This window comes from Rhinopithecus roxellana, chromosome 12, assembly GCF_007565055.1.
Source record: "Rhinopithecus roxellana isolate Shanxi Qingling chromosome 12, ASM756505v1, whole genome shotgun sequence".
NCBI lineage: Eukaryota > Metazoa > Chordata > Mammalia > Primates > Cercopithecidae > Rhinopithecus > Rhinopithecus roxellana.
Genome location: NC_044560.1, coordinates 27,769,168 through 27,786,438, shown reverse-complemented (window position 1 = coordinate 27,786,438; position 17,271 = coordinate 27,769,168). Strand labels below are relative to the sequence as shown.

General features: G+C 51.0%; 2 protein-coding genes across 9 annotated transcripts in view; one reads left to right on the top strand and one right to left on the bottom strand.

Moving 5' to 3' along the window:
* ZBTB17 (zinc finger and BTB domain containing 17) overlaps positions 1-1,530 on the top strand; it is a 34,348-nt gene extending 32,818 nt beyond the window's left edge. For 3 of the 5 annotated variants that reach the window (XM_030913632.1, XM_030913631.1, XM_030913633.1), the window contains 4 exons: positions 195-325; positions 658-867; positions 955-1,065; positions 1,144-1,530. In XM_030913632.1, the coding sequence (XP_030769492.1) occupies positions 195-325; positions 658-867; positions 955-1,065; positions 1,144-1,427 (736 nt within the window). In that variant the 3' untranslated portion in view covers positions 1,428-1,530. The remainder of the gene's footprint in view (positions 1-194; positions 326-657; positions 868-954; positions 1,066-1,143) is intronic. The other 2 variants (XM_010370790.2, XM_010370791.2) reach the window with 1 other exon arrangement.
* Positions 1,531-2,912: 1,382 nt separating this feature from the next.
* SPEN (spen family transcriptional repressor) overlaps positions 2,913-17,271 on the bottom strand; it is a 103,106-nt gene continuing 88,747 nt past the window's right edge. For 3 of the 4 annotated variants that reach the window (XM_030913628.1, XM_030913629.1, XM_030913630.1), the window contains 5 exons: positions 7,138-15,301; positions 5,718-6,227; positions 5,357-5,551; positions 4,513-4,671; positions 3,480-4,073 (listed from right to left, as the gene is read on the bottom strand). In XM_030913628.1, the coding sequence (XP_030769488.1) occupies positions 3,942-4,073; positions 4,513-4,671; positions 5,357-5,551; positions 5,718-6,227; positions 7,138-15,301 (9,160 nt within the window). In that variant the 3' untranslated portion in view covers positions 3,480-3,941. Of the gene's footprint in view, positions 4,074-4,512; positions 4,672-5,356; positions 5,552-5,717; positions 6,228-7,137; positions 15,302-17,271 lie in introns of all 4 variants that reach the window. The other variant, XM_030913627.1, reaches the window with a different exon arrangement.

Genomic DNA, 17,271 nt, shown 5'->3' with positions numbered 1-17,271 from the left:
CCACCACACCCATTGCCCAGGCACCCCACAGTGAGGGGGCTCAGAAGACAAACTGGGGGCTTGGCTGGGGACTTGGGCTAACTGCTGCCCACGCCCCAGGCTCTGGTCCCAGGGGTCCTTTTCAAGTCTAGAGGGTGAGGCGGGAGGCCCAGGTTGGGGCAGTTCCATGCGAGTCCCTCCCTGTGGCCCCACAGATTTGTCCAGTCCAGCCAGCTGGCCAATCATATTCGCCACCACGACAACATCCGTCCACACAAGTGCAGCGTGTGCAGCAAGGCCTTCGTGAATGTGGGGGACCTCTCCAAGCACATCATCATCCACACTGGTGAGCTGTGGCCTCCGCCATGCCTGTTCCTTCCCAGCCCCTGCTGCCAGGTGGGGAGCAGGGGGAAGGAAGGGACCCCCAGACCCCAGCCTCGGGTGCTAGCTCTTGCTGCAGGTGGCCTTGAAGGCAATTCCGTTCAAACGAGGACTCCATTTTCCTAGAGCTTCCAGAGGTGCCAGTGTCACTAGAGGTACCTGTGCAGCTCTGGTGGCTGCCCCAGAGCACCTCCTGCTGTAAAAGACAGGCTTGCTGAGCAAATGAGTTATTGAGGGCCTCCCACCCCACCCCTGTAGCCCCTTCCCCAAACCCAAGAGAGAACCTTGCTCCCCCAGGAGAGAAGCCTTACCTGTGTGATAAGTGCGGGCGTGGCTTCAACCGGGTAGACAACCTGCGCTCCCACGTGAAGACGGTGCACCAGGGCAAGGCAGGCATCAAGATCCTGGAGCCCGAGGAGGGCAGTGAGGTCAGCGTGGTCACTGTGGATGACATGGTCACGCTGGCCACTGAGGCACTGGCAGCGACAGCCGTCACTCAGCTCACAGGTGCGGGCTGTGGGCAGCAGAGGGAAGTCACAGGCAGCTTGCTGCCAGGGTGGCGATGATGGGGCAGTGCCCGTGCCTTCACCTTAGGCCCTGCGACTCTGCCCGCAGTGGTGCCGGTGGGAGCTGCAGTGACAGCCGATGAGACGGAAGTCCTGAAGGCCGAGATCAGCAAAGCTGTGAAGCAAGTGCAGGAGGAAGGTGAGGGGGGCCACCTGCGTGTGAATGTGGGCAGAGCCCGGGGTTCTTCCCACTCTGACTGCTGTCCCACCTCCACAGACCCCAACACTCACATCCTCTATGCCTGTGACTCCTGTGGGGACAAGTTTCTGGATGCCAACAGCCTGGCTCAGCACGTGCGAATCCACACAGCCCAAGCACTGGTCATGTTCCAGACAGACGCGGACTTCTACCAGCAGTATGGGCCAGGTGGCACGTGGCCTGCCGGGCAGGTGCTGCAGGCTGGGGAGCTGGTCTTCCGCCCTCGGGATGGGGCTGAGGGCCAGCCCGCACTGGCAGAGACCTCCCCTACAGCTCCTGAATGTCCGCCGCCTGCCGAGTGAGCTGGCGGCCCTTCTCCTGACTGTTTATTTAAGGATGGATGGCACCCTGGAACCGGGAAGGGTGGCCTCTTCCCTAGAGAGAATAAATTGGATTATTTTCTAATGCTGCCTATAGGTCCCTGTGGGGTGGGTGGGGAGCTGGCAGCTAGAACTGATGCCACAGAAAGGCTGTACCACCCAGGGACCAGCCTTCCTGGGAAAGTCAGACCGTCCCTCTTGCTGAATGCAACTACAACCAGAGCCAGGCTGGCTGCTTTGCCCCAAGTTGAGGAGTGGGCAGTACACTCAGGCTGGAGAGACCTCGGCACCATGTGCCCCATGCCCTCATCCCATCTTGTTTGGAGGCTTCTCACCTGCTCATCTTTACAGCCTGGCCTCCCCTCGCCCCACAGCTATGACCCTGCTCCCCTTCTGCCCAGGTTGGGGAGAGATTGGGAAGTTGGGGAAGGGACCAGCAGGGGTGGCCACCAACTGCTTACCAGGGCACAGGCAACCCAGAGCAAGCCTGGCTTACAGGCCACTGCTGCCAGGCTTGGCTCAGGGGTCCTTCCAGCCAGAGTGGTCAGGTAAGCCAAGGAGAGTGCCAGGCCCAGGCCACTGCCCTGGCTCTGATGGGCCTAGGGGAGCAGATGGATGCCACACTTGCTTCAGAGTTACCTGGCCTGAGGACTAAGGCCAAGCCAGTGCCATCATCTTTTGGGAAGGTTCAAAAGATGGCATCTCTGCCACCAGGCTGGGAGCCCAGAGGGACAGGAAGGAGCAGCCAGGGGCTTTGATGGGGAGGTAGGGAGCTGGTGGAGCAGCTTTCTCACTCCTCTCAGCAAGGAGTCAGGAGGTACCATCTCGACTCCCTTCCTACAGTTGGCCCCGGCACCTGTGGTCCACCGTTCAGAGGGGGATACCATCTTCTCAACACCAGGACAGGCCCATTTGTAGGAGCCCATTGGTATTGCAAGTGAGACCACCAACTTCGTAGTCCCCATGTCCCTGCCCCAACTCCACAGCTTGTAGAGGATCCAGCTGCAGGGGAAGCCCGTCCACAACTCCCATCTTCCTGTCTAGAGGCAGATACAGGATCATATGAGTCCCAAGGGGCCCCAGCAGGCCAATGCCTCTGCAGGAGCCAGCCTGTTTCACACTGGAAGAAGGGAAGAGGGGGCAAGAGACAAGAAACCAAAGCTTGCTAAGATGTTTCTGAGATGGCATGGGGCGTGATTATATTCTGTATCAAAATTGGAAGTGCCTTCCACATTACCTAAGAACCAGTTAGGACCTGTGAGAAATGGTTCAGTGTCCGTGACAAAAATCTCCTTTGTACAAGATAAAATTATCCTTGGGGAGGAGTGACTAGGAGGCAGAAGGGAAATAGTTCCCATGTACAGACTTGGCATGGGGAGCAAAAGCGTGATAAGGGCTGACTGTTCCCATTAGCCAAGGACCCATGGTTCGTCCTCCCACCCAAGTGACAATCACATTCACACTTGGTGTGTTTTATATTTTTTAATAAAGTTTGTAATCCAATGGACACACAAAACAAAACTGCGCTGAGAAAAACAGTTTCATAAATTAATAAGTGTTAGGAAGTTGGGGAAGAGGTCAAGGTAATAGGAAGAGGGGTTAGCCAGTCTTTTTGTACAGGTGCCATGTGACACTTCCACATCGCGGGAGCAGGACCCGTGCTGTACCGAAGCGCACTTATACAAATGAGTGGGCAATACAAAGTCTGAATATGAAAATAAGATTTCCTCTGAAAACACATTTTTGGCACAGATTAAAAAAAATGTATGTCGGGGGATTTGATTTTTTAAGTCAGTATTATATATATATTTATATATATTATATATTTATATATACACACATCCCAAGTTCTGCATATCCCACCAAGAGAAAACCTTTCTGTTTGCTCTTCAACTGTAAACTGTACATCCCGGTGAATCAAAGACGGTGGCAGCAGGAAAATTAAGGTGATGCATCTGAATGAGCAAGGAAGATGGGGGCGGACAAAAAACCCAATGAAATGTTCCTTGACCCCAAAGTCTCAGCAGAAGTTTGAAGTCCTTCCTGCGTTAGGAGCCCACGATGTGTGTCTACACACACCGAGACATCCAGAGTGTCACAGCCTGTCTTCACTGGGCAAAAGTCCAAGTCACTAATTTAGTGCAAAGGCAGTTCTGTTTTCTTGTTTCTTAAAAACAAAAAAAAATTTTTTTCATTCCACTGCCCTGTTCCTTTTCTCCAAAAAGAGGAGAGAGAAACCCAGCCCCAGGGTGTCTGCGAGTCCATCGGTTGGTGATGTGTCCTTGGGCTAAAGCATCATGTAAACATACAAGGTAGCAGCACCACTCCCAGAGGAAGTCTGTCCGACTGAGCCGGGCGGCAGGACAGCGAGAGGCTGGCCGTCTGGCAGTGGAGTCTGTCCCCTTCGGCAGCTTCTTCCTCTGCTTGGCTGGGTTGTCCTTTGTTTTTACTGCAGAGCCCTGGGAAGATTCACTGAGGTGATAACCACTCAGTGGCTCACACGGAGGCAATGACAATCATGAGGTGGGGAGAGATGTTGGAGATGCTGGCAAGGAGGTCAGGGGCCAGGCGGGACAGGTGACTCTCAGAGAACTCACAAGGCGGGAAGATCTGCAGCACGTAGGCAGGCTGGAGACAGGATAGAGAGCAAAGTGGGACCCTCTCTTGACCCCTCACAACACCATTTCCACTGGGGGGCCCTGAAGAGGCCCAGTGCTAACAGCCAGGCCAAGTCAGTCCCCAACCAGCAAATGTCCCAGGACTACGTCCACTGGAAGACCTAGCAGGTGTCAGAAAACTACACACAGGAACCCCCCTGGGGCCCTCTTCCCTACTTTAAACTCATGGAAAACCTGTGTTCTCAGCGGTTCCCTGGGTTCTCCTCAGGATGGGTGATGGTGCCCCGCCCCATGTGCTCTATTGACTTCTGTCCAAAATGCCCCTTGACCCACCTCTGGGAAGCTCTGCGGCCAGATCTAGTGGGTACCAGAAGAGTCAATCCACCTACCAACCCTGACCAGCCCCACCTGTGGGTGTATATGTGAAGGAAGGACACAGGACAACCGACCTGATTGGAGCCAGGATTGGGAACGTTGATGATCCCTGCCGCCTGCTTAGCCTGCAGGTAAGTGATGAAGGCAGCCTTGAGGGACTCAGTCTGGCTCACAACATCCTCTTGGTCGCGGCCACAGGGCAGAGCCAGCAGCAGACAGTAATCTGTCTCCACCTGAGGCAGAGGTCAGCCGCCAGTGAGCAGGGGCCTCTTAGTCAAACAGCAGCCCACATCCAACCCACGGTATCAGGTCCACAAAAACCCCCACCTCTGAGGTGACTTTAAAGTCTACCCTGATATTTGAATGAAAGAAAAAAAAAAAAAAAGCTTTTTCAACCTGAGAAAGCTGATTTAAAAAATAATAATTTTTAAAAACTGTTAAGCCTTGTTTCTGAGTCTAGAGGTACTTTACATCCCCCACCCCAAGTAGAAGCATAGTGAACCCCTTCATTGCTTACTTCAGTAATACCAGCCAGGCACAGTGGCTCAGGCCTGTAATCCCAGCACTTTGGGAGGCCGAGGCAGCCAGATCACTTGAGGTCAGGAGTTCAAGACTGGCCTGGCCAACATGGTGAAATCCCATCTCTACTAAAAATACAAAAATTAGCTGAGCATGGTGGTGCCCAGCTACTCAGGAGGCTGAGGCACAAGAATGGCTTCAACCCAGGAGGCAGAGGCTACAGTGAACAGAGATTGCGCCGCTGCACTCCAACTTGGGAGACAGAGTGAGACTCTGTTCCAACAACAACAATGAAGTTAACGCTTCCATGACAGATCAGGGAGATGGGCTGGCAGGGACTACCTACGTCTTCCCTCCCTGTAAGTGGGGCAGTTGCTCACCTGGGCCTGAGAGTCTTACCGTCATCCTTCGGGCAACCCCTTCCAGCTGTGATGCCTCCAGCCGCATCCTCTGGGCGATCCTTAGTGGGGGCCCTCCTTCAGAAAGGGGCAGGGACCGATGGGCCAGGACATTGTTGCCAGAGACGAAGTGGAGCTGCACAGCAGCTGTGTCATTTTTCAGGGCCAGCAGGCCCTGCCACACGATGGGGTACTTCTGCACACAGGGAAACAAACGGAAGTAAGCTCATGGCCGGAGGGCTGAGCCACGCTGGACACAGCCAGAGGCTGTAGCTTGCGGGTCTGTTAACTAGGGCATCTTAGTACATTTGACATGGCATAAAATCTAGGGGCCAGGAAGGGCAGCCCCTGCTCATGCTTACCTTCAGAAGCTGAACCATATCCACGGGTCTCTGTGAAGTCAGGTGTGGAGAGGAATCTTGTTTAGGGGTTGGCTGGAATTCAGTGTGTGGCAGAACCAGTCCTGGTGGGGTGCTGGGGCCAGAGGTTGTTGGGACAAACAACGGCTGTTTTGGGGCAGTCTGAGCGGGAAGAGGGACTGGAAGGTCAGGCTTCATGGAGACAGACACAGGGGAGGGGAAGGAAGTCGGGCCTGTTTCCACTTGTGCCCTCTGAACCTGGGTGTGAGGCTCAGGCTGCCTGTTTGCAGGTCCAGCTGGGAGGCGAGGCTGCTCTACTCCCGTCTGAGTCCCCTTTGCCTCCTGGGACACTTGAGGCATCTTGCCGCTTGGTGGCTGGCCGGGCTGGCTGAGTTGGGAGGGCGGGCAGGGTGGTGCTGTCTGGGCAGGCTGTGTGGACTGCACAGGCTGGGCTGGCTGTGTGGACTGCACAGGCTGAGGGGGCTGCAGGGGCTCACCTTCAGGAGGAGGGCCCTGGGGTTGGGAAGGAAGGCAAAGGGACAGAGTTAGTCTGTTGTGCACAAGCCCCAGGGCCCAACAAATGACCCAAAGGGCCATAGCGAAAGGGTAAGATATGGCATCTCCCATTAAGTCAGGCCCACAGAAGGAGCCTGAATCAAAGGAGCTGCTCTCGGGGTTCCAGGTAAGGAGAGATCCCTGATTACCTGCCTCCCACCAACGCCACCCAGCAAGAGCTCCCTCCCCATATGCAGAGCTCCCCATGATGTAATCTAATTCTTTCATCTCAGGACTAAGAAAGCTCTTTAAACTCATGAAAAGATCAACATCTTTAGGAACTAGCTGACCAGTTCACTTGTACTCAACCACTATCTTTACCAAAAGGCAGATTTCTTTTTAAGTAGGGACAGGGTCTCACCATGTTGGCCAAGCTGGTCTTCAACTCCTGACCTCAAGTGATCTGCCGGCCTTGGCCTCCCAAAGTGTTGGGATTACAGGTGTGAGCCACTATGCCTGGCTGTTTTTTTTTTTTTTTTTTTTTTTTTTTTGAGACTGTGTCTCACTCTGTCATTGGAGTGTAATGGCACCATCTTGGTTCAAAGCAACCTCTGCCCCCAGGGCTCAAGCGATTTTCCCACCTCAGCCTCCCAAGTAGCTGAAACCACAGGTGTATGCCACCACACCTGGCTAAATTATATATATATATATTTTGTTGTTGAGATGGGGTTTTGCCATGTTGCCCAGGCTGGTCTCGAACTCCTGGGCTTAAGCAGTCCTCCCGTCTGGGCCTCCCACAGTGCTGGGATTACAGGCATAAGTCACAACACCTGGCCCCTGATTTTCTTAACACATCTTTGCTTAAAAGCCTGCTGAGCCCCACAAGCACATGCCCAAAAGACAGTGGGGAGATACCTGGCTAGCTCACCTGAGCAGCTGTCTTGGTCCGGGAAGGCAGGCCAACAGAGGAAGCAGCAGGAAACTGAGTGTGTGTGAGCTGGGCTGGGGGGTGGTAGGTGCGGATATCGCCGTACCGGTACTCTTGAAACAGCTCCCCGCTGGAGTGCACAATCTGCACCCCGTGGGTCACCACCACAGGAGGGGTCAGAGGCAGCCCCTGGAGTTGGTTACTGGGGGTAACTGTGAGGATACGGGCCTCACTGTGAGGGGCAGGGGCAGGGAGGGGGACAGGGACAGGGACGGGGGCAGGGGCGGGGGTGGCTTTGGCATCTGGTGTCTTGGCAGCTTCCTTCCCTGGCTGCTGAGGGGCCTTGCTGGCTGGTGGCACCTTCACGACCCCATCCGCGGCCCTGGGTTGCTCGCTGACTGCTGTCACATGTGGATGCACCATGATCCTCACATCCCGCGGCACGGTATAGGGGTGCAGTCGGTACTCAGACTGCATGACTAGTACCTCTGACTGCACAGGGGCTGTGGCTCGAGCGACGGGAAGGTGATAATGCACTTCCTCCTCAGGAGGGTGCTGGGAGGCCAACGCGGGCACGCCAGCTGGGGCTGGCTGCGGGGTGCTGGCACGCTGTGGGGCCCTGACCTCTATTTGCTGGGGCTGCAGTGGAGCCCGAGGAGAGTGAAGCGCTTCTGGCCGGATGCTGTAGGTGATACTGGGCAGCGTGGGAGTGTTCATTCTCACCTCACCCTGCGAGAGGTGGCTCAGGGACACAGTCTGGGTGATGCTGTGGGGTGGCATGATGACAGACTGCTCTGGGTGGATGCTGGAGATGAACTGGGGCACTGGAATGCCTGCAGCCAGCATGACTGTGGCATTGGTGGAGAGTGCCGTGGATGCAGTACTGCTAGGGTGGCTTGCCCTTGGGAAGGAGGACGGCCCAGGTCCACTCGGTCGAGGAGAATGAGCATCTAGCTTTGCGGCTGCCAAATGGGAGACAGTTCGATCTGCTGGGATGCTGGGCCCCGAGGGGACATGGTTTACTTCTGTAGGCAGTTTGCTGGGCAGAGCAGGAGGGTGGTGAGGCGTGAGCGTGGACCCCAGGTTGGCCGGCTGAAGGACCTTGGTCTCAATTTTAAGGGTGACGGGGTCAGCAAGCTTTTTGTTTGTGGTGACAATGCTTGGGGTGAGGACCAGCTGGTTGTGAACCAGCACAGGGGGCGTGTTGATTCCCTGGGTGAGAACCTTCACCGTGCCTCCCTGGGTGACAGGCGTGGACACCGAGAGGTGAATGGGCTCGGGCTTCTCCAAGGATGGCCTATCAGCCTTCACAGACGAAATCACAGGAGAGGCGTTATATGTCTGGGCGGTCAGTACCAACGTGGAATGGGTGGCCACGTTTGCATAGCCTGCAGGAGCTTGAGGGCCTTTGGATGGAGGCTGCGATGCTGTGACAGAATCGGGTTTGACCTGCGACTTGGACACCGACTGCTGAAATTCAATGTCCATTGCACTGGCCGGGGGGATCTGGCTGATCTTGGCGCTGATCCGCTGTGGGCCTTCAGTCTTCTGCCCTGAGTAACTCAGGAGCACAACCCCTTCGGAAGTGTTCACACGCAGTCCCGCCCCTGAGCCTGCATCTGCTGGACGATCGTCGATCACAGGCATGGACCCTGGGTGGAACCGACTGTTTTCATTAGCACTCACTCTCTGTTTGCACTTTGCTGATGGCGCAATCACTGCCCCTGCCATTGTCACCGTGCCTGTTGTGGCCGTCACGCCACCAGATGCAGCAGTAACCGCACCTGCTGTGACGGTCACTGCACTTGCTGTGGCATTCACTGCACTCGCAGCAGCATTAACCGTGCCTGGGGCGGCATTCACTGTACCCACCGTGGCGTTCACTGGAGTGGTGAGAACATTCACTGGCCCCGTAAGAACATTCACAGGCCCCTTCAGGACGTTCACGGGTCCAGCAGGGGTGCTCACCAAACTTTTCAGTGTGGTCACTGAGCCCTTCACGGGACCTTTCAGGGCATTCACTGGGACCAGGGAGACGTTCACCAGGCCAGTGAGCGCACTCACCAGGCCAGTGAGGGTTTGAGGAGCTGGTTTTGCCAAGGTTATCTTCTGTGAATTTTCCAAGTCAATGCTGACAGGCATTCGGCTAATAACAGAGGTAATTTTGGGAGCAATGACTGGAGCCACCTTTTCCTTGTCAGCAGCTACCGGCACCTCCGAGGCTTGTGTCTCAGAGTTGTTTGTCACTGGAGCTGTTGTTTTTTCTTCTAAAGGCTTTTTAGATTCAACTGGAGGGGGCGGGGCCTCATGTAGGCAAGGGGCAGCACTGACAGGCTCTGCAATGGCCGTGGTGACACTCGTGGAAGTGACACCTGTTGCAGACACATACTTGGGATCCATGAGAATCTTCCTCAGGGTGCTAGAGCTGGTGTCGATGTCAGAGGCCTTTGTGTCTGGGGGAAGAGCTGGAGATGGAGTGGACTGACCCCGTGACTCCTCCTGCCTTGTGATCCACTCTGTCACCTTAGCAGGGGGGCTCTGATGTGGGATCCCCCCAGAGGAGACAGGGGGTGAAAGCTTTGCTGCAGTTACAGAAGGCAGTGTGGGTATGGGGATGCTTGGATCGCTGGGTGGGGTCACCGGGTCACTCTCAATGATGGAATGCACCCTGAACCTGGCTTGAGGTTCCTCATCCACCGGCACTGGCTGGGGGGGCTGGGGAAGGTCTGGGGGCACAGATGCTTTAGTTGGAGTCCTTTCCTCAACACTGATTTCTTGGGACGAATTCTCTGTGGTGGGAGTCTTGCTTGGGTCAGAAGTGCATGACTGAGGAGGAGTGGAATGGGGTTTCTCACTCTGCTTTTCTTCCTGTGGGGCTTCGGGGTGCTGTAGTGTTGTCCCCTCATTTGCAGCAGGACTCTTGCCTTGAGCTTGGTCAGATTCAGGGACATGGCTCTCTACAGGAGCCACCACTTTCTTGTTTGTGTTCCGTTTGCGGCGTGATCGGGTTGTCTTCTGGCGCCCTTTGTCTTTCCGAACAAGAGCAACTTCCACTTCTTTAGACCCTTTGGCTTCTGGCGCTGAGTGTGAGGTCTCACTGCTATTTCCTCTGGCTTCCTTGGTATCTGTTGGGCCTGCTGAGGGGTCAGGAGCATTGACTGGCGGCCTCGAAGATTCTGTAGCAGCCTCAGTTTCCAGGATGCCAGATACAGCCTCATCCGTCTCCATTCCTTCCTCAGAAGGCTGCAGCGCCTGTGCACCTGCGTGGGGCTGCAGATCTGTCTGGGATTCTCCAGGAAAAGGTGGAGGTGCTGGGAAGTTTTCTGGCTCCCCAGAAATGTCATTGATGATGGAGCCGATGGCCGCAGCCAGCTCTGTTTCACTTGCTTGGTGTGCAGGCTTGTCCCTGTCCTCTGGGGCAAGGCCCTCTGGTGCATCTGCCTTATAGGCAGCAGAGGCAGAGGCCTCGGCAAGCTTTGCGATGTGTTCCACGGCCTGCTCCAGCTCCATCTGCTTGGCTAACTGGGTGGCTTCTGGGGACGGCCCAGAGGCAGACGTGTCTTCTTTCTCTGATTCCTTGTCTGGATCAACTGGATCACTTTTCAATTGGGATGATAAACCATCCTCCTTTTGGGGACTCTCACTTTTCTCAGGGGAGACTGCCACCACTCCAGGTTCCCTCTCCCCTGCCTGTGCCGTAGCCCCCCTGGGACTGACAGCAGCATCCACATTTTTCAGACTTGCAGATTTGTCCACTGCTAACCTGGAGTTTCGAGATCTTCCTCTCTTTGATTTGGAGTTTTTTTCAGGGGCTGGTTTTTTCTCTACAACTTCAACAGGGGTGGCTTCAGGGGGATTTTTGTCTGTGCCAGCATCTTTTCTGTCACATTTCTGTTCGCTCCCTGCCTCCTCCTCAGCAGCCTTGGGTTCCGTGGGGCTCTCTTTCACACTTATTTGGGGGCCCACCTCAGTGGTGACCTCAGGACGTGCAGCATCCACCTTCGGTTCATTTCTTCCCTTTTTCCCTTGGGGGCCACCACCGGCTGCTGTTTTCTGGGACCGTGGGGACCGCCATCCTTCAGGTGGCTTGAGTGTTTCTGCAGGTTCCTTGGCCTCGTTCTCCTCCTCTTCATCGGCTCGCCGGCGTGTCTTTGGAGGCCTTCCCCTTCGAGGGGTGGTGGGAACCGCCGCGGCCTCCTGAAGCTCTCGCTCCAATCTCTTTCTGGTCACTCTTGGTTGCTCAATGGGCTCTTTGACAGGAGAGCGGTTTTCATGGTCACCCATGGTTGCATAGACGCTCCTTACATTACGGCGCCTTGTTCGACTAAGAGGCAAACTTGGTTCGGGATGTTCAAGGTCTGCAGCAGAGTTTTTAGAAGCAGTCCTTGTAATCTTCTCTGCCTCCATCTTCAATTCCAAAAGTTTCTGTGCTTCTCCCCGAGGAGAATTGGACCGCTTGAGTTTTTCCCGGTCTATCCTCTCACTCTTCCTTGTGACGGGCTTCTCCACGATACTCACTGCAGTTGCCTGAACAGGGGTCTTTGAACGCTTGCTTTTGTTTGGCTTTTTATCTTTTGCAGCAACTGGAGGATCAACCTCTAAATCTTCAGAAGCTGGGGGCTGAGCCTCAGGAATAGCTTCAGTTTTCTGGTTTGCGTCAGGCTCAGCATCTGCAGTGGTGTCTGGCTTTTCGACCTTTGGCTCACTGGCTTCCTCAGACTTCTGAGCTGGTTTTGAAAGTGGCTGGGTACTGTCAGGCTCTGGATCTACATTGCTCTCTGCCTGGGAAAATGAGGCCCCGGGAGTTGGAGGCTTGGCATCCAGATAAGGCAGCTGGTCACCTGATGAACCTTCCTCAACACCCACAGGAATCACGGCAGCTTCTTTATTGGAGTCTGCTCCTGGGGACAGGTCCACTTGTTCCGGCTGTTCCACAAGGGCAGGAGCAGGTTCAGACACAGGCTTTGCTTCTTCTGAGACGGTGGCTGGCTCCACAGTCTTATCTTCTGTTACCAAAGGCGCCTCTACCATTTTGTCACCAGCGGTCTTCTCTAGTGCTGATGGGGCTGACTCTAGAGTTGCGACTGTGACACTTGGAGGCCCAACGGAAGGTGGAGTTTTTAGTTCTGCATCTTTATTCTCAGGAGCAGATTCTGGGGTCTTGGGATGATTCTCTATATCTTCCTGTTTCTCAACTTCTTTGGGTTTCTGGTCTTTTTCTTTTTCTTTCTGTTGCATTCGTGTGAGCTCCATAAATCTGCTATGGAACAGAACTACTGGTTCTTGAATGGAATCAGTTGTGCTGTTTGCTCCCTCAGATGTCTGCTTACCATAGATCCTACCAGAAATGAAGTCAGAGTCTTCCTCTTTTCTCTCTAGATGCTGCAATCGCTTGGAATCTTGTTCAAAGATTGAGCTGTGTAAAAAACGAGAAGCAAACAATTCCTGCCTCTCTTGCTCTTCTTCTTTATGATCCTCTTTCTTATCATCCATTTTCCCTTCTGAATCTGTCCTAATTTTCTTCTTTTTCATGTACCAGGATGGAATAGGTCTTGGAGCAGAGTCAACCTTTTCTTTATCTTTGTTGTTTCGAAAATTTGCAAATCGGGAGTCCCAATCAAGAAAAGACCAATTTTCTTCACGAGATGAAGAGAGGGATTTAGCTCTTTCAAGCAAAGCTTTAGTGTCTGGTGTGATTGTCTTATCCAATGCAAAAGAGTAAAATTTGTTCCTTTCTAAAGAACTAGAGAGTCTTTCATCTCGCTCACGTAGCTTGTCTTCTCTGTCCCTCAATAAAAAAGACAATCGAGAACTTTCATATAATGCAGAGGCTCTGGGTGAGTGGGATTTGTGTTCACCATCTTCATCAGAATCAGAAGGCACCTCACCAGGTTCCAGATCTCGTACAGACCTTTTTCGAAGGCTATCTCTCTTAATTATGCTGTTTGGGAAACTCACATCAAATCTGCTGGCATCTTGTTTCATTTGAGAGTCCCAACGATTTAGTTCATCTTCAGAATTCAAGACAGATAGTTTTATTTTGGCCATATCTGCCATCTGTTCTCTCCTGCTAGAATCATAAGGATTAAATTTTAAAGACTCTTCCCTGACTGTTATGTTAGAATAGGGGAGGACTTTTTCATCTACCTTAGGAGACCCCTTTACTGACATTAGCCTAGGGGAGCCTATGGGATCCTCATCTTCATGGAAGGAACCATGTCGGACACTGGGAGAACCACCAGTCCTTTCAGAATCTTCGCTGATTTGGCGTGAACTTCTGTAATTCCGTTCTCTCTTGGTGCAGATATCAAAATCAACATGATCCATCCTTTTCTTTTTGCTGGGAGGAGAGTCATCGGTGACATCTTGAGGGGGTTTGCCTACCTCGTGAACAAGGCTACGTCTTTCATATTCATCTACATCTTTTTTAGGACTGCCAAACTTCTCAGACTTGGCTATTTCCATTTCCATCTGCTGTTTCCTACGACTCTGCTCCATTTGTTTTCGGTAACTCTGCGTGTGATCGATGTCAATGCCAATTTTTTCTTCAGTATTTACTGAATGTGATTTCTCTTGGCCTGATTTATGTTCAGGTGTTTCATCACGAAGACTGCAGTAGTTTTTCCTAATGTCTTCTCTCTCTGGTCCTTGATCATCTAACACCTGCAGCTGTTTGAGCTGTGGTTTTGAGGGAATGGGTTTTTTTGATTGGATTTCTTGATTTTCCACAGATTCACCTGCTGGTTCTCCCAGTCTTGCTTGTAGGTCTGAGCTGGGCCTTGAGCCAGACCCAACAGAAACATTGGCAAGCTCCTGACAGTCTTTGGGGCTGGCAACAGTATTCAGTCTGTCCAGTTTGATTTTTTTAGATTCTCTTTTAAGAATTTCTTTCCTCACAGGCTTTCTTTCGGCCTCTCCTTCCCTCAGCAGAATGACCTCTCTAGAGGATACGTCAGGCTGCTTTTTTGAAAGCATGCGAGCATCCTCCATCTCTGGACTGCTTTTCTTGACCTCTGGTTTTTGCTTTTCTGCTTTTAAATTGGAATCTGCAAAGCGCCTTTTCCTTGCTTCCAGCTTCTCCAGATCCACAGCACTTACCCCGTCTGCAGCCTGCTCAGGCTTGAGGTGCTTCCTGGCTTTAAGCCTGCCCTCCTTCTCCACCACTTCAACATGGCTTGAAAGCCCCTTTTCCTTTGGTACTTTCATTCTAACAGATTCCGGTTTAGACAAGTCAGACTTTGCAGGCTCCGTCTGAGAGACCTGAAGTTTCTGGTCCAGGGCAGAAGATTTGATAGCGTCATTATCAAGCTTGGCTTTCAACTTTTCCACAGGAGTGTGGTCAATGACCTTTCCCTCTTTCTCTTTTACTCGAGTCAAAACCACGCAAGGCATGAGTTCTAGGCGGTTTTTTGCTATTCCTTCTTTGTCAGCTTTCTCTCTGCTCAGTTTATTAGAACTCCTTGGCTTTTCAGGGCTTTGTTCTCGCTCATTTTCTTGGTCGGTTTCTGAAGACTGAGAACTAGGGGAGTGAACCTTTCCTTTGCGTTTTTGCTTGTCAGTTTTGTCCTTTTCCACTTTTTCCTTCCGTATTAAGCGTCTCTCTCTCTCCACTCTCTCGGGATCAAAAGTTCGTTCTTTATCTGTCTTTTCATTTTTTGTATAGCGCTCCAAACGAGATTTGTCAAGTTTCTCATATCTTGGAGGGGAAAGTGAGCTACAGCTTCCACTCCGGTCTGAGGATCGGCTGTAAAGCCTCCTCTCAGAATCACTCGGCAACCTCTCTGCCTGAGAGGGAGACGCTCCAGGACTCTGTGGACGTCGCAAGTGAACTGGACTTTGACTTCGTTCAATTGGCCTCCTCTCATGGTCTCTGTCCCGGTCGGACTCAAATCTTTCACGTTCTCTTTCTCGTTCCCTTTGCCTGTAACTATATTCCCTAATATCTTGTTCATAAGGATCATTCCTGTAATCCCTGTATTCCCGAGGATCATCGTAGTATCGTGATTCATAGTAGTCTCCTTGGTAAGTTTCCCATTCTGAATAAAACTCTCTCCCTCGAGCTGGATAGTCCCGCCTGGAATCCTCAGGATAAGTACCTGGAGTTCGAACACTCTCATAATATGTACGATCTTGGTTATAGTCATAGGATGCCCTTCGTTCCTCTCTGCCAAAAAATAACAAAGATATTAGTTCTTTTGTTTCCTCATCACTTATGCATGAAATCATACACATGAAATCAGAAATTCCTGCTTCTAAAAAATCTTTGACATTATTTAATCATTTGTGAAACGATTAGTTTGTAGTGGTTATCCACTATAGCTTCAAGTAGCTACTAGGCACTTGAAATCTAGCTAAATTGAGACGTGTAAAATACACACTCAATTTTGTAGACATAGTTTATAGAAAAACAACAACAATTTAGACCGATATATGCTGAAACAATATTTTAGCTATATTAAAGAAAATTAATTTCACTGTCTTTTTAATGTGGCTACTAGAACATTTAAAATTACATATACAGAACTTATATAACTTACATTATGCTTCTATTGGACAGTGGTGATTCAACCCTTTTTTAATGTTTCTGGTAACTCCGGCGTTGTGACAAAGCAGACACTAGTTACTGGACAATATCCCCACACTCCTAAGTCTCCCACAAAATTACTATATAGAATAATAAAAAGATATTCTTACCACAACTTGGGAAATAAATCCACTGTTTAGAAAAACAGATAAAAATTTTAACTAAAATCTTACCATCTATGTGACCTGTATGATACTGGTAACACTTCTATGTAATTCACAATTTTTTAAAAATACACTAGAACCTGGTTAAACTCTCTGAACTCAGTCTCCTCACTCATAAAATGATGGTAGCTTTTCCTCATAAAGCTCTTAAAAAGATTAAGATAATATCTGTAAAAACTTTCCTAGCATAATCCTAGGCAGGCACTTGGCCTCAGTAAATGTTGTCACTTTCCCCCAGGCTGCCAACTAACAAACCAGGGATGACTGCAAGCACCGTGAGAGAACTTTTCCAGTTTTAAGGAACTCACTACAGGTTTTCTCCCACAGGGACCTGTCTGGTGCATTCAAAATAGGATTAAATTTACACACAAGAACATATATTATATGAAATTAAATACACCTGTAACAGAGGCCAATTACTTCCTTCGCTCGTTCATTCTCAGCAATGTTTGTTCTCTCACGTAGATACACCTGGCTCATTCTAGACACTATTACCTTCAGCAGCTCACTGAAAGAACACTAGAACTTAATCCCCATAAAGTTACAGGCTTTGTCTTCTTGGCCAAAATTTCTCTAGCTCTTACAATAGCACTTGGCTCAAAGGACTCAACTGAATATTTGTTGAAAGAATGAACTTTAGAAAAATATATCAAAGCTGCTACTAAATAATGTTCCAACTCCTTTGAACAGCAAACGAAGCATCTAGACAGAACATTCCAACACCGGAAACATCAATAACACATTATTTTATATATATCTATATCTATATGTGTGTGTGTGTGTGTGTATATATATATATATTTTGAGACAGAGTCTCACTCTTTCACTCAGGCTGGAGTGCAGTGGCACAATCTCAGCTCATTGCAACTTCCACCTCTGGGGTGTAAGGGATTCTCCTGCCTCACCAGCACCCCACCCTACCCCACCACTATGAGTAGCTGGGAATACGGGCATGCGCCACCACGCTTGGCTAATTTTTTTGTATTTTTGGTAGAGACAGGTTCACTGTGTTGGCCAGGCTGATCTCAAACTTCTGACCTCTGGTGATCTGCCCGCCTCAGTCTCCCAAAGTTCTAGGATTACAGACATGAGCCACCATGCCTGGCCTATTGTATGTACTTACATTGAACTTTCTCCGTTCAAAGAAAATACTTTATTGTGTATCTATGACATTTGGTTTAACTGGATTCAAGATGATCCTTCCATAGCTCCATGGGAATCAGATTCCTTGTCTAAATACTGACCAGCCAGCTCATAAATAACTGTTACTGGGCATGGAATCAGGCTAATTTAACTCATTACCACCATAAATACATACTTTGGGGATATATTTTCCACATGAAGGTGAACACATTATATACCTTCTAATATTATAAAGTGAGTAAG